Source organism: Oncorhynchus tshawytscha, linkage group LG19 (genome assembly GCF_018296145.1).
Source record: "Oncorhynchus tshawytscha isolate Ot180627B linkage group LG19, Otsh_v2.0, whole genome shotgun sequence".
Classification (NCBI taxonomy): Eukaryota; Metazoa; Chordata; class Actinopteri; order Salmoniformes; family Salmonidae; genus Oncorhynchus; species Oncorhynchus tshawytscha.
In genome coordinates this window covers 791,982-805,035 of record NC_056447.1, presented here as the reverse complement: position 1 = coordinate 805,035, position 13,054 = coordinate 791,982, and the positions used below count along the sequence as shown (strand labels likewise).

The following is a 13,054-nucleotide window of genomic DNA, read 5'->3' as shown; positions in this document are numbered from 1 at the left end:
TTTTTCAAATCTCAGACTATAGCTTTAAACAATGCATCTCTCCGGGCTCTCCACAGAATCACCACCCAAAGGAGCGTTGAAGATGCAGAGGAGGTGGAGCGAGAGCGTCGGCGGAGGGCCCGGGAGTCCTTCCGCAGTATGGGCAGCAGCAGCACCTCGGACCCTGGAGGCCTTTCACTAGACAATGTGGTCCTGGCTGAGGACGGCCTGTAAGTACCCAAATACAGTCTTAGGAAAAAAAGGTGCTCTCTAGAACCTTAAATGGTTCCTTGGCAGTACCCATAAAAGAACCCTTTGAAGAACTCTATTTGATTCCAGGTAGAACGCTTTTGGTTCCAGGTAGAACCCTTTTGTGTTCCATGTAGAACCCTTTCCACAGAGGGTTCTACAAGAACCTGGAGCCAAAAAGGGTTCTCCTATAGCGACAGCCGAGGAACTCTTTTGGAACTCTTTTTTTCTAAGAGTGTACTTTACTTTGACTCATCCAAGATGATAATGGAGTTATTGAACCTATAGTAGATCAGTCATTTGAGATGACTCATTTCCTGTCATTTCCTGTCCCAAACATTACTCATTCACCCGCTCAGTCATGTCCCATCTCTCAAATCTAAACCACAGTGTCTCTATTACCTTATGTTTTGGATTGTACTGATGCAATGACTTATATTAAGGGGTGTTTGTCAGACTCCCCAGCTGTGGATGCCTCAGTCTATCATATCATGGGAGTGCTACTGGGACGGTTAGTTCCCCCTGCTTGCCATACATTCAGTTGTTTATGGATCTGCTCCACAATCCTGAGGATGCGTGGTTACAACAAGTAAATATTTCCTTTGGGAAAAGCCATTAATCTCCACATCTCCTCTTAATCCCTCTCTCTCTCTCCTCTCTCTACCCCAGTCGCTCTTCCTCCCTCTCTCTAACTCTCTCTCTCCCCTACTTGTTCATTCTCTCTCTTTTCTCTCTCTCTCTTCCGCACTCATTCCTTCAATCTCTCCGAGTGAAGAAGAACACACAGCTGCCTTCCCATTACAGCATCTCAGAAGAATGTTAACTACAAAGCGTCTTGAAAAATGACTACTATGTCATGGCCCTTATCATAACTGCTACTTTTAATCTCACAGATGTAATAACAGACTGTCTCTCCAACACCTTCTTCAAGTGGGGAGAAGAGAGAGTAAAACAGCTGATCATGTCAATGGCTCCACGTTTCTAAACCTTTCTACATCGGGTTACTTTAACTCTACCTATGTTAACATATTACCTCAATTACCTCGACTAACCCCCACACATTGACTCTGTGCTGGTACCCCCTGTATATAGCCTCGCTATTGCTATTGTTATTTTACAGCTGCTGTTTAATTATTTGTAACTTTTTGTTTCTATAATATATATTTTTTTACTTAACACGTTTTTCTTCTTAACTTCTTAAAGCATTGTTGGTTAAGAGCTTGTATTCAGCATTTCACTGTAAGGTCTACTACACCTGTTGTATTCGCATGTGAGAAATACAATTTGATTTGGTTTGATTTAGTGAATGACTTGACGTGTAATTGTTGCTTGATCATAAAACAGACATTCGAAAATGTCAAAACCTTTTCAAGCACTCACTGTTCTCTTTCAGTTATTCATTTTGATATTTTACTCTGGCATTCACAAGAATCTCTAAGTAGCTCGAAGAACCAATCAAACACTTATGTCAGAGACAAACAGGTTGAGTGGCGAATGAGGGAGCCCCTCCCCTCTTACTAAAGAGCCACTCTCCCGCCCTCTGATCATTCTCACCTTTCTTCCTCACAGAAGAGTTCTACTCTAACTCTCCTCAACATTACTTGATCTGTTTTCCTGTTTAACTGTTAACAGGTTTGCCGTTGAGGTTAAGCCGCCGAACGCAGGTTTTTCCATCTTTTGTGGTGGGTGACTTTACCGAAAGGAAAGTTTTTGCTTCCGTAAGAATTAGCCCATGGTGGGAAAAGTACCCAATTGTCATACTTGAGTAAAAAAAAGATATCTTAATATAAAATGACTCAAGTAAAAGTTAAAGTCACCCAGTAAAACACTACTTGAGTAAAAGTCTAAAATTATTTGGTTTTAAAAATACTTAAGTATCAAAAGTATATGTTATTGCTAAAATATACTTAATTATCAAAAGTTAAAGTATAAATCATTTAAAATTCCTTAAGCAAACCAGACAGCATAATTTTCATGTTTTTTTTTAAATTTACAGATAGCCAGGGGAACACTCTAACACTCAGACATCATTTACAAACAAAGCATATGCGTTTAGTGAGTCCACCAGATCAGAGGCAGTAGGGATGAACAGGGATGTTCTCTGTTTAGTGAGTCCATCAGATCAGAGGCAGTAGGGATGACCAGAGATGTTCTCTGTTTAGTGAGTCCTTCAGATCAGAGGCAGTAGGGATGACCAGGGATGTTCTCTGTTTAGTGAGTCCTTCAGATCAGAGGCAGTAGGGATGACCAGAGATGTTCTCTGTTTAGTGAGTCCTTCAGATCAGAGGCAGTAGGGATGACCAGGGATGTTCTCTGTTTAGTGAGTCCTTCAGATCAGAGGCAGTAGGGATGACCAGAGATGTTCTCTGTTTAGTGAGTCCTTCAGATCAGAGGCAGTAGGGATGACCAGAGATGTTCTCTGTTTCGTGAGTCCATCAGATCAGAGGCAGTAGGGATGACCAGAGATGTTCTCTGTTTAGTGAGTCCTTCAGATCAGAGGCAGTAGGGATGACCAGGGATGTTCTCTGTTTAGTGAGTCCTTCAGATCAGAGGCAGTAGGGATGACCAGAGATGTTCTCTGTTTAGTGAGTCCTTCAGATCAGAGGCAGTAGGGATGACCAGGGATGTTCTCTGTTTAGTGAGTCCTTCAGATCAGAGGCAGTAGGGATGACCAGAGATGTTCTCTGTTTAGTGAGTCCTTCAGATCAGAGGCAGTAGGGATGACCAGAGATGTTCTCTGTTTAGTGAGTCCTTCAGATCAGAGGCAGTAGGGATGACCAGGGATGTTCTCTGTTTAGTGAGTCCACCAGATCAGAGGCAGTAGGGATGACCAGGGATGTTCTCTGTTTAGTGAGTCCACCAGATCAGAGGCAGTAGGGATGACCAGAGATGTTCTCTATTTAGTGAGTCCACCAGATCAGAGGCAGTAGGGATGACCAGGGATGTTCTCTGTTTAGTGAGTCCACCAGATCAGAGGCAGTAGGGATGACCAGGGATGTTCTCTGTTTAGTGAGTCCACCAGATCAGAGGCAGTAGGGATGACCAGGGATGTTCTCTGTTTAGTGAGTCCTCCAGATCAGAGGCAGTAGGGATGACCAGGGATGTTCTCTGTTTAGTGAGTCCACCAGATCAGAGGCAGTAGGGATGACCAGGGATGTTCTCTGTTTAGTGAGTCCACCAGATCAGAGGCAGTAGGGATGACCAGGGATGTTCTCTGTTTAGTGAGTCTGCCAGATCAGATCAGTAGGGATGACCAGGGATGTTCTCTTGATAAGTTTCTGCATTGGACAATTTTCCTGTCCTGCTAAGCATTCAAAGTGTAACAAGTACTTTTCGGTGTCAGTGAAAATGTATGGAGTAAAAAGTATATAATTTTCTTCAGGAATATAGTGGAGTAAAAGTTGTCAAACATATAAATAGTAAAGTACAGATACCCAAAAAAACGACTTAGGTCGTGCTTTAAAGAATTATTACTTAAGCACTTTACACCCCTGGAATTAGCTTGGTCTATTCCTCCTCCTTTTTGTCCTGTGATAGCTAGCATCACGCTAGCTGCGAAGACTTGGCTATCCTACCGACTAGCTTTTCTACATGGAAGGGAAAAATTACTACGTCTCTCTCTCATTTAGCTCAACCCACTACCGTGCCATGTTGACTAGATCTACCTTCCTAGCTTTACTGCTTATAGGTCGAAAGCCATGCATTTGTTTGTCTCAAAATCAACATAGTGCTAGCTTCCTTTGGCTAACTTTGTGTTAACTAGCTAGGCTACTAGCCCATGATGCAAACACTAGCTACGCTCACATTGTTAAAAGATTAGCTAGGCTACTAGCCCATGGTGCAAACACTAGCTACGCTCACATTGTTAAAAGATTAGCTAGGCTACTAGCCCATGATGCAAACACTAGCTACGCTCACATTGTTAAAAGATTAGCTAGGCTACTAGCCCATGATGCAAACACTAGCTACGCTCACATTGTTAAAAGATTAGCTAGGCTACTAGCCCATGATGCAAACACTAGCTACGCTCACATTGTTAAAAGATTAGCTAGGCTTCTATCACAAGTGGCGAACACTAGTTACTTTTCTGGAGGGTAGTTGAACGGCCCAAGATGAGAGGGAAAGGGAAGGGGGGCATGACCTCCAGGCAGCAGATGAGGAAGAGGATGAAAGGGCACATGCCGCTACCTCTAGTCCCTCTTCGCCCTTAGCGTGGCAACGATGGCGGATAACAGATATTCGCTCATTGAATGTCTGCACTCTAAGAAATGCTTGACCCAACTGCTGGGTTGCAGGCGTTGCGTCACTTAGTTGGGTTGTTTTATTTACAAAACTACCCGGGTTATTGATACTGGGTGCAGGGCCAGATCAGAAAACTGGAGGTACAGTTAGGTAGGGGTGTGGACTTCAAATCGTTATTTTTAACCACCCATGAAAGTAAATGTCTCAGCCAGTTGAAATCATGAATCAGCATAATTTCTATGGATATATACAAAGAACTATCAATAGAAAACAGGTTAAAAAAAATCAAGTTGGAACTCTTTCCTGCTTCAGTTTGAAGTGATCGTGTTAGCTGTGTTGTTGGCTAGCTTCTCTGAACAACATTGTCCTGACGAGAGAGCACATTTTCTATACTAGGTGAAATTGTGCATCATTATATATGTATTCAAATAAATGTCACGAGAAATGTGGGGGGAAAAATAAGTCAAAATTGAAGTATTTGTAGTATTTAAGCTTAACATGATGAACAGGAATGACATTTACTCTCACTGGAGACGAGGAATAAAATAAAATACACAAGAATGGAGCTATATACAGGGAGTATCCGTACCAGAGGTATGAACTGTTTGAGGTAGATAAGTTCATGAAGGCAGGGTAAAGTAACTAGGCATCAGGATAAAAAATAACATGAGTTATGAGTAGCTACATGAGTAGCAGCAGCAAATGATGAGTGTAAAAGTGTGTGTGTGTGAGTGTGCATGTGTGTGTGTAATGTGTGTGTGTGTGCATATGTAGGTGTATGAGGTAATTGAGGAAGATGTGTACATATAGATAGGTGTAAAGTGACTAGGCAACGGCATAGATAATAAACAGTTGCAGCACCCTATGTGAGGAGTCAAAATAGTTAGTGTTAAAAGGGTCAATGCAGATAGTCCGGGTAGCTATTTGGTACTTAGTATTCTCATGGCTTGGGGGTATAAGCTATTCAGTGTCTTGTTGGTTTCGGACTTGGTGCATCGGTACCCCTTGCCATGTAGTAGCAGAGAGAACCGTCTATGATATATAGGGTGGCTGGAGTTTTGACAATTGTTAGGGCTTTCCCCTGACACTATTTCCTCTATTCCTCTGGTATAGAGGTCCTGGATTGCAGGGAGCTCGGCCCCAGTGATGTACTGTGAAGGTAGAAGGCTTATCTCTCATCTTGGTAGCCCCTCGATGGCAAGGCAAGCTCTGGATAGTGGAGATCACTCTTCTGCTGTATGATAAGCCTTGGCAACTCCCGTTATGCAGGGATCTGCTGACCCAAGCGATCAGAGAGAGTTTTCCTCCTTAACCAGATGCCATATCCCTCTGGGCTTGGCTCATGAAAGGTTCAATCTGGATGTGACAGGCTTGCCTCCCGGAGTCATTGAGACTATCCAGAGTGCTAGGGCTCCTTCTGTTCCCTCACTGTATGGAAACAAATGGTGTGACCAAAAACAGATCGTTCCTAACCTGGTGGGCAGGAGCTTTGGGCCAGTAACTGAAAGGATGCTGGATCGAATCCCTGAGCTGACAAGGTAAAAATCTGAGGCAGTTAGTGTCTAATGTCGATTAAGGCAGCCCCCCGCAGTTCTCTGATTCAGAGGGTTTGGGTTAAATGCGGAAGACACATTTCTGTTGAATGCATTCAGATGTACAACTGACTAGGTTCCCCCTTTCCCTGTGCTCTCTAACTGAGGTTTTATGCTTCCTGCAGGACCTTTGAAACTGGGGGAAGGTTGTCTTTCCAGCCACTATCTCGACCTGTCATATAGGCTTAAACAAGGACAAGGTGGGAAAACACCCCTTGTCAGTTCAACATTCGTGACTACAGTTTGCCCTGTGATTTAACCTTGTTGCCCAACTTCGTCTTTTTACCTAAGGTCAGCTGCAATTACAATTGCCTCACTTTCTAGCTTGTGGCTTTGCACCTGCTGCCTTTCCCTTCTACAGAAGAGGAGCGGCTCCTCCGTTTGTGTCCAGTACGCGCACTGCGCATTTACTTGGATAGGACAAGAGCAATGCCAAGAGCGACCAACCCTTGTGTTCTGGGCAACTCCCTGCAAGGGGAGGCCCCTCTCTCGTCAACGGTTGTCACATTGGATTGTGGAAACTATTATATTGGCCAATAATAGCAGCTACAGGAGGGCCTGAGGGCTCACTCCAACAGAGGTATGGCTATCTCTTGGGCATTGTTCAAGGGCATCTCCTTAAAGGAGGTTTGTGATGTGGCTTGTTTGGCATCCACTTATACCTTTATGAGGTTCTACCGACTAGACATAACTGCACCTTCATTGGCACATACTGCCCTCAGTGTCGGGGCCTCTGAGGGTTTATTTTGTGAGACTGCCTGGATTTGTAGAGTATGTGCTATACAGGAGTTGGCCATATCCCACTGTGAGGTATTGAAACAAATATTTGAAAGAGAACTTAAAGTTACTTGCGTAACCCTGGTTCTTTGATATATGAGTGAGATATTTCACCATATTCTCCTACTTGCAAGAGTGTGAAGAAGTTTTGCATGCTTGGGAAGGAACACAGTGTGGGAGAGTGGCTCTTTAGTATGAGGGGAGGGGCTCCCTCATTCACCACCTGATCTGCCTGTGTCCGACAGACGTGTATTATTGGTTCTTGGAGCTAGTTAGAGATTCTGGCGAATCCCAATGTGAGATACAGTATCTCACTCATAATATCAGAGAACCAGGGTTACACAAGTAACCTTAACCGGACCGCACACACGCCATCACGCGCATGTTGATTTGTCCCCCCACACCAGACGCGATCAGGACACGTAGGTTGAAATATCAAAAACTCTGAACCAACTATATTAATTTGGGGACAGGTCCAAAAGCATTAAACATTTATGGCAATTTAGCTAGTTTGCTTGTTGTTGCTAGCTATGTTTATATTGTCCTGTGATATAAACATTGGTATGTTATTTTACTTGAAATGCAAAAGGTCCTCTACTCTGACAATAAATCCACAGATAAAAGGGTAAAAGTTAGTTTTCTAGTAATCGCTCCTCCTTCAGGCTTCTTCTTCTTCTTTGGTCTTTATATGGCGGTTGGCAACCAAATTTAAGGTGCATTACCTCAACGTACTAGACTGGAGTGTGGACCGCAGTTCATCTTTCAATCACCCACGTGGGTATATGCTCCTAAAAACCAATGAGGAGATGACACGTGGGTATATTCGGGGCGGCAGGTAGCCTATTGTTTTTAGCATTGGACCAGTAACCGAAAGGTTGCTGGATCAAATTCCTGAGCTGACAAGGTAAAAATATTTTCGTTCTGCCTCTGAACAAGGCAGTTAAACCACTGTTCCTAGGCCGTCATGGCAAATAAGATTTTTTTCTTAACTGACTTAAATAAAAAATAAATAAACATATGCTCCTAAAAACCAATGAGGAGATGGGAGAGGCAGGACTTGTCGAACGTCACAAATAGAGCTATGTTCTATTTTAGCGCCTGGCTACGCAGACGCGCGTGAGCAGTGTGGGTGCAATGATTGAATAACATGTATGTGTGCATTTATTTTGCAATGCTCGCGCACACTACGCGTGCGGTCTGGGTACCATGTAAATGTCCTCTTTGTCCCCAAGGGTCATAATAGTTCAGAGAGATCAAACTTCAAGACAACTGTCAAGATTGGTTTGGGGTTTGCTGTTATTCAATCTCTGTGTCGTTGACACTCGCGTGCTGCTCTCTCAACAACGTAATTACCAGCCCAGATTCAGACCTGCTTCATTTCTCGTTGTTTTCAGAGTATCATGACATGCATAAACATTCCTCTCCAACCGGTGCCTGTAGCCTTTATAGGGCAGTGTCTTTGGTGCCAGAATGTACCACTTCATAACATCTAAACAACATCTACATGACTAAACACCTGACAAATCACACCACCACAATTACTGCCCATTATTTCTGATAATATATATAACCTGCCATCTGGAACCATCAATTTACTTTAGTAGCTAACCTGTTTAATCAACATTGGAATGCCTGGTGGGAGCATTCCATTCAGCCAGCTCCTGCGAAGATGAAACAGACTTTTATTACAGGGCTGTTTTAATGAATGGGGGATAGAGAGAATAAAGAAGTAGGGAGAGGGAGAGGGAGAAAGAGGTGCGCAGCTAATCTGTTAATCACTCTTTCTGGTAATTGATAGAAGGTTCATGGAGTCGTTCAGCCAGATGCAGATGTTTGGACTAACCCGGGGAGGCCCCTGTGAAGTTTACACAATTAAATATAACTACTAAATGTCCTGTGGTCGTGTTGTATGAAAAGCAACACACTATTGGTCTAGAGGCAAGGATCGTGCAGTGACTGCAGTAACGTTATAAGAAAAAAAATCAACACATTGTTAGTCTAGACTCTAGAGGTAGATATCGTGAGGTGACTGCTGTCTTTTTGTAACTAACATAAGAAAAACCCAGTGTTTATTCAGCAGGTGTTATGGTGAGGACAAAATGGCTGTGTGGTGATGAAAGGGTAGTTAACATATTTTCTGTTGCGTCTGGACCACAGCCATGTCAATATTGAGCAACCTGGGGGAACACGAGGACAGTGCTCCCTTGTGTACTTGAAAAAAATGGATCTTCAAAAATGTAGGACATCTGGATTTTTGAGCTTTTCCACCATTTCAATACTTTGAAACAAATGAATAGCTCACAAAATAAAATGCTGATATGTACATTTATACTGATTGCATAGCGTTCTTGCCCTGTCAATTGGTTGTCAAAGAGGAGATGACGGGAAAATTCACAGCCTTATCCACTTTTATCACCATTTAGGCTCCCCACCCACTGCCTATCCACCATGGCCCCCACATGATTGCCTACCATGGCCCTCACATTGGGCTCCGCCTCTCTCCCTGCAGTTAGTCTAAGCCCTTGTTTACACTGGCTCTTAAGCGCTCATTACAGAAATCACTTCATTTAATGTCGGTTGGCGGAAGGTAGCGGCTCTCGACTCCCAGGTGCCAGTTCATTTGTCCAGCTGTGTTGTCTCTGGGTCCCCGCAGGGCTTGTTGTCCTCATAGGCCCCTTGTCTGTTTGACTCTCTATCCCCTGGTATCACCATTAAGATTAGCCTCTGTACTAAAATAACCCAGGGCTGATTCAGTGTTCAGCTGTAGCAATCTCAGTTATTGTCATCACTCCTCTCCCAACCCAAGTGTGAGTGTGTGTGTGTGGTGGGGGGATTCACCACACACACACACACTTGGCTTGGGATAGGAGTGATGAGGTGTGGGTGGAAATAAAAACACACCACACCACATATTAGCCTGTGGCACCGGCTGTAGAGGAGGAATAACACCAGAGTCTACAGAGGGCTGTTCCAGCTGTTTTCCTGCATTGTGTGTTTCATCTGGTCCTGTTGGTGTTAATTGATGGGCTCAGCAGCTCCAGTCCGCATTTACACCTCTCATCCTGCTATCCATCCCCAGCACTCGCTAGGCCGCTGGGAGACAGCTTTGTAAGCTGTGTGTGGGCCACGGACGCTCTCACTGACACTGTAGTTGACATGTTTAGCCTATACTGTAGAAGCCATGTTTGCCACATACTACAGAACACATTTGGCACTTTGGGATGTTTCACGCCAACCAAAACATCTCACTGGTGGTCATATTACAAAGCTGTAGTCCTCTCTCCACCATCTGACTCAGTTTAGCTTTAAAAGGATCGTAATAAGTAGTCCTATTATCTTAATGATTGGATTTACAGGCACTTATTCAAAGGAAATTGAACATTATAGCCATAATGGTTAGTTTTATCCAGATTTGTTCTTCCTTGCCACATTCTTTAAGGGCTTCCTGACATTGTCGAGGGTTGTAAATGATTACAATGTTTTCAGGGTCAGTTAGGCAATCCTTGCACCTATATATATATATATATATTTATTTTACTAGGCAAGTCAGTTAAGAACAAATTCATTTTGTCAATGACAGCCTAGGAACAGTGGGTTAACTGCCTTGTTCAGGGGCAGAATGACAGATTTTTACCTTGTCAGCTCGGGGATTCAATCTTGCAACCTTTCTGGTTATTAGACCAACGCTCTAACCACTAGGCTACCTGCCGCCCTTCAGAGGCCTTTCATGTTATAAACTGTATCGAGCTAAATCTACTTCCCTCTCAGACCAGGGGTGAGTTTCCCAAAACATTCGTAGCACTAACATCCTTTTTTCGTCCATTGCCTACCAACGGACTTATAAAAGGTTAGGTCACCATTCAGATGAACATCATTAGCTATTCTTGGTTGAGTTCCCAAAAATCAAATCAAATCAAATCAAATTTTATTTGTCACATACACATGGTTAGCAGATGTTAATGCGAGTGTAGCGAAATGCTTGTGCTTCTAGTTCCGACAATGCAGTAATAACCAACAAGTAATCTAACTAACAATTCCAAAACTACTGTCTTATACACAGTGTAAGGGGATAAAGAATATGTACATAAGGATATATGAATGAGTGATGGTACAGAGCAGCATAGGCAAGATACAGTAGATGGTATCGAGTACAGTATATACATATGAGATGAGTATGTAAACAAAGTGGCATAGTTAAAGTGGCTAGTGATACATGTATTACATAAGGATGCAGTCGATGATATAGAGTACAGTATATACGTATGCATATGAGATGAATAATGTAGGGTAAGTAACATTATATAAGGTAGCATTGTTTAAAGTGGCTAGTGATATATTTACATCATTTCCCATCAATTCCCATTATTAAAGTGGCTGGAGTTGAGTCAGTGTCAGTGTGTTGGCAGCAGCCACTCAATGTTAGTGATGGCTGTTTAACAGTCTGATGGCCTTGAGATAGAAGCTGTTTTTCAGTCTCTCGGTCCCAGCTTTGATGCACCTGTACTGACCTCGCCTTCTGGATGATAGCGGGGTGAACAGGCAGTGGCTCGGGTGGTTGTTGTCCTTGATGATCTTTATGGCCTTCCTGTAACATCGGGTGGTGTATCCTGGAGGGCAGGTAGTTTGCCCCCGGTGATGCGTTGTGCAGACCTCACTACCCTCTGGAGAGCCTTACGGTTGAGGGTGGAGCAGTTGCCGTACCAGGCGGTGATACAGCCCGCCAGGATGCTCTCGATTGTGCATCTGTAGAAGTTTGTGAGTGCTTTTGGTGACAAGCCAAATTTCTTCAGCCTCCTGAGGTTGAAGAGGCGCTGCTGCGCCTTCTTCACGATGCTGTCTGTGTGAGTGGACCAATTCAGTGTGTCTGTGATGTGTATGCCGAGGAACTTAAAACTTGCTACCCTCTCCACTACTGTTCCATCGATGTGGATAGGGGGTGTTCCCTCTGCTGTTTCCTGAAGTCCACAATCATCTCCTTAGTTTTGTTGACGTTGAGTGTGAGGTTATTTTCCTGACACCACACTCCGAGGGCCCTCACCTCCTCCCTGTAGGCCGTCTCGTCGTTGTTGGTAATCAAGCCTACCACTGTTGTGTCGTCCACAAACTTGATGATTGAGTTGGAGGCGTGCGTGGCCACGCAGTCGTGGGTGAACAGGGAGTACAGGAGAGGGCTCAGAACGCACCCTTGTGGGGCCCCAGTGTTGAGGATCAGCGGGGAGGAGATGTTGTTGCCTACCCTCACCACAGTTGTGGCACTAAGATCATTTTATCTCTCCTCTTTGTGTCCCAGGTATGAGAGTGATCTGAAGCCTAGCAGCAGCTCTCCTTCTATGGAGGAGGACGAGGGCTTCAGTGACTGGACCCAGCGGTTGGAGAGACGCCGGCAGCAGGCCCAGCGCATGGAGGAGCTCAGTCAGGCCCCAGAGGAGCAGGACCAGAGGCCCCTGAACGGTGCCGCAAAGGCCCCCACACTACATAGCCTCTCTGCCTCAGCCACTCCCACCACATCCACCTCTCGTCTGCAGAGACAACACAAGGCAGAAGCGGAGGATGAGGAAGAGAAGAAGTTGGTAAGAAAGGAAAGTGAGAGGAAAAGGAGGGAGCGAGAGGAGGTGGTGAGAGAAGAGAGGGTGCAAAAGGAGAGGGAGAGAGAAGAGGAGGGAGCGAAACAGAGGCAGGAGAAGATGAGGGTGCTCAAGAAGAGAGAGGAGGACCAAAGACCAGATGCTAAGGAGATGGTATTCTTGTGCATTATTTGTAAATATATGCTTATATGTGATTAATTAAGAACATTTACAAATTAGAATATGATTATTAATAAATGTCTGTCCTTGAAGTAGTCAACCATGTAAATGTTTAATGTTCTTCCCAGTTCCAGTTGAAGGAGAAGAGAAAAGATGTGAAGGTCTCCTACACATCCCAAGTCGTCCTGCAGACAGAGGCAAAGCATGCTAACACCAACGGAGACACAGCTGGGGAGGAAATTACTTCATATATGGCCAAAACCAAATTAAGAGCTCCCAGGTAAATCAGGGTGTATTATGGTATATGGATATGTATCACTAGATCTGTTTCCACATTCAATTACATGGCAAGAAAATGACATGGCAATTCACATTGGGACAGATACAGATATAGGGACCGTCGCCTTTCCTATGCGCTTACTGTACCTTATGCAGGTGTGTAACGGGCACTGCATGTGTGGTTTTCACTCA

At 44.1% G+C, this 13,054-nt stretch overlaps 1 protein-coding gene across 6 annotated transcripts in view; it reads left to right on the top strand.

Annotated features, from left to right (window-relative positions):
- LOC112218199 (non-muscle caldesmon) overlaps positions 1–13,054 on the top strand; it is a 60,893-nt gene that overhangs the window by 12,174 nt on the left and 35,665 nt on the right. For 5 of the 6 annotated variants that reach the window (XM_024378807.2, XM_024378805.2, XM_024378809.2 and 2 more), the window contains exons 2-4: positions 57–209; positions 12,130–12,577; positions 12,712–12,863. In XM_024378807.2, the coding sequence (XP_024234575.1) occupies positions 57–209; positions 12,130–12,577; positions 12,712–12,863 (753 nt within the window). The remainder of the gene's footprint in view (positions 1–56; positions 210–12,129; positions 12,578–12,711; positions 12,864–13,054) is intronic. The other variant, XM_024378808.2, reaches the window with a different exon arrangement.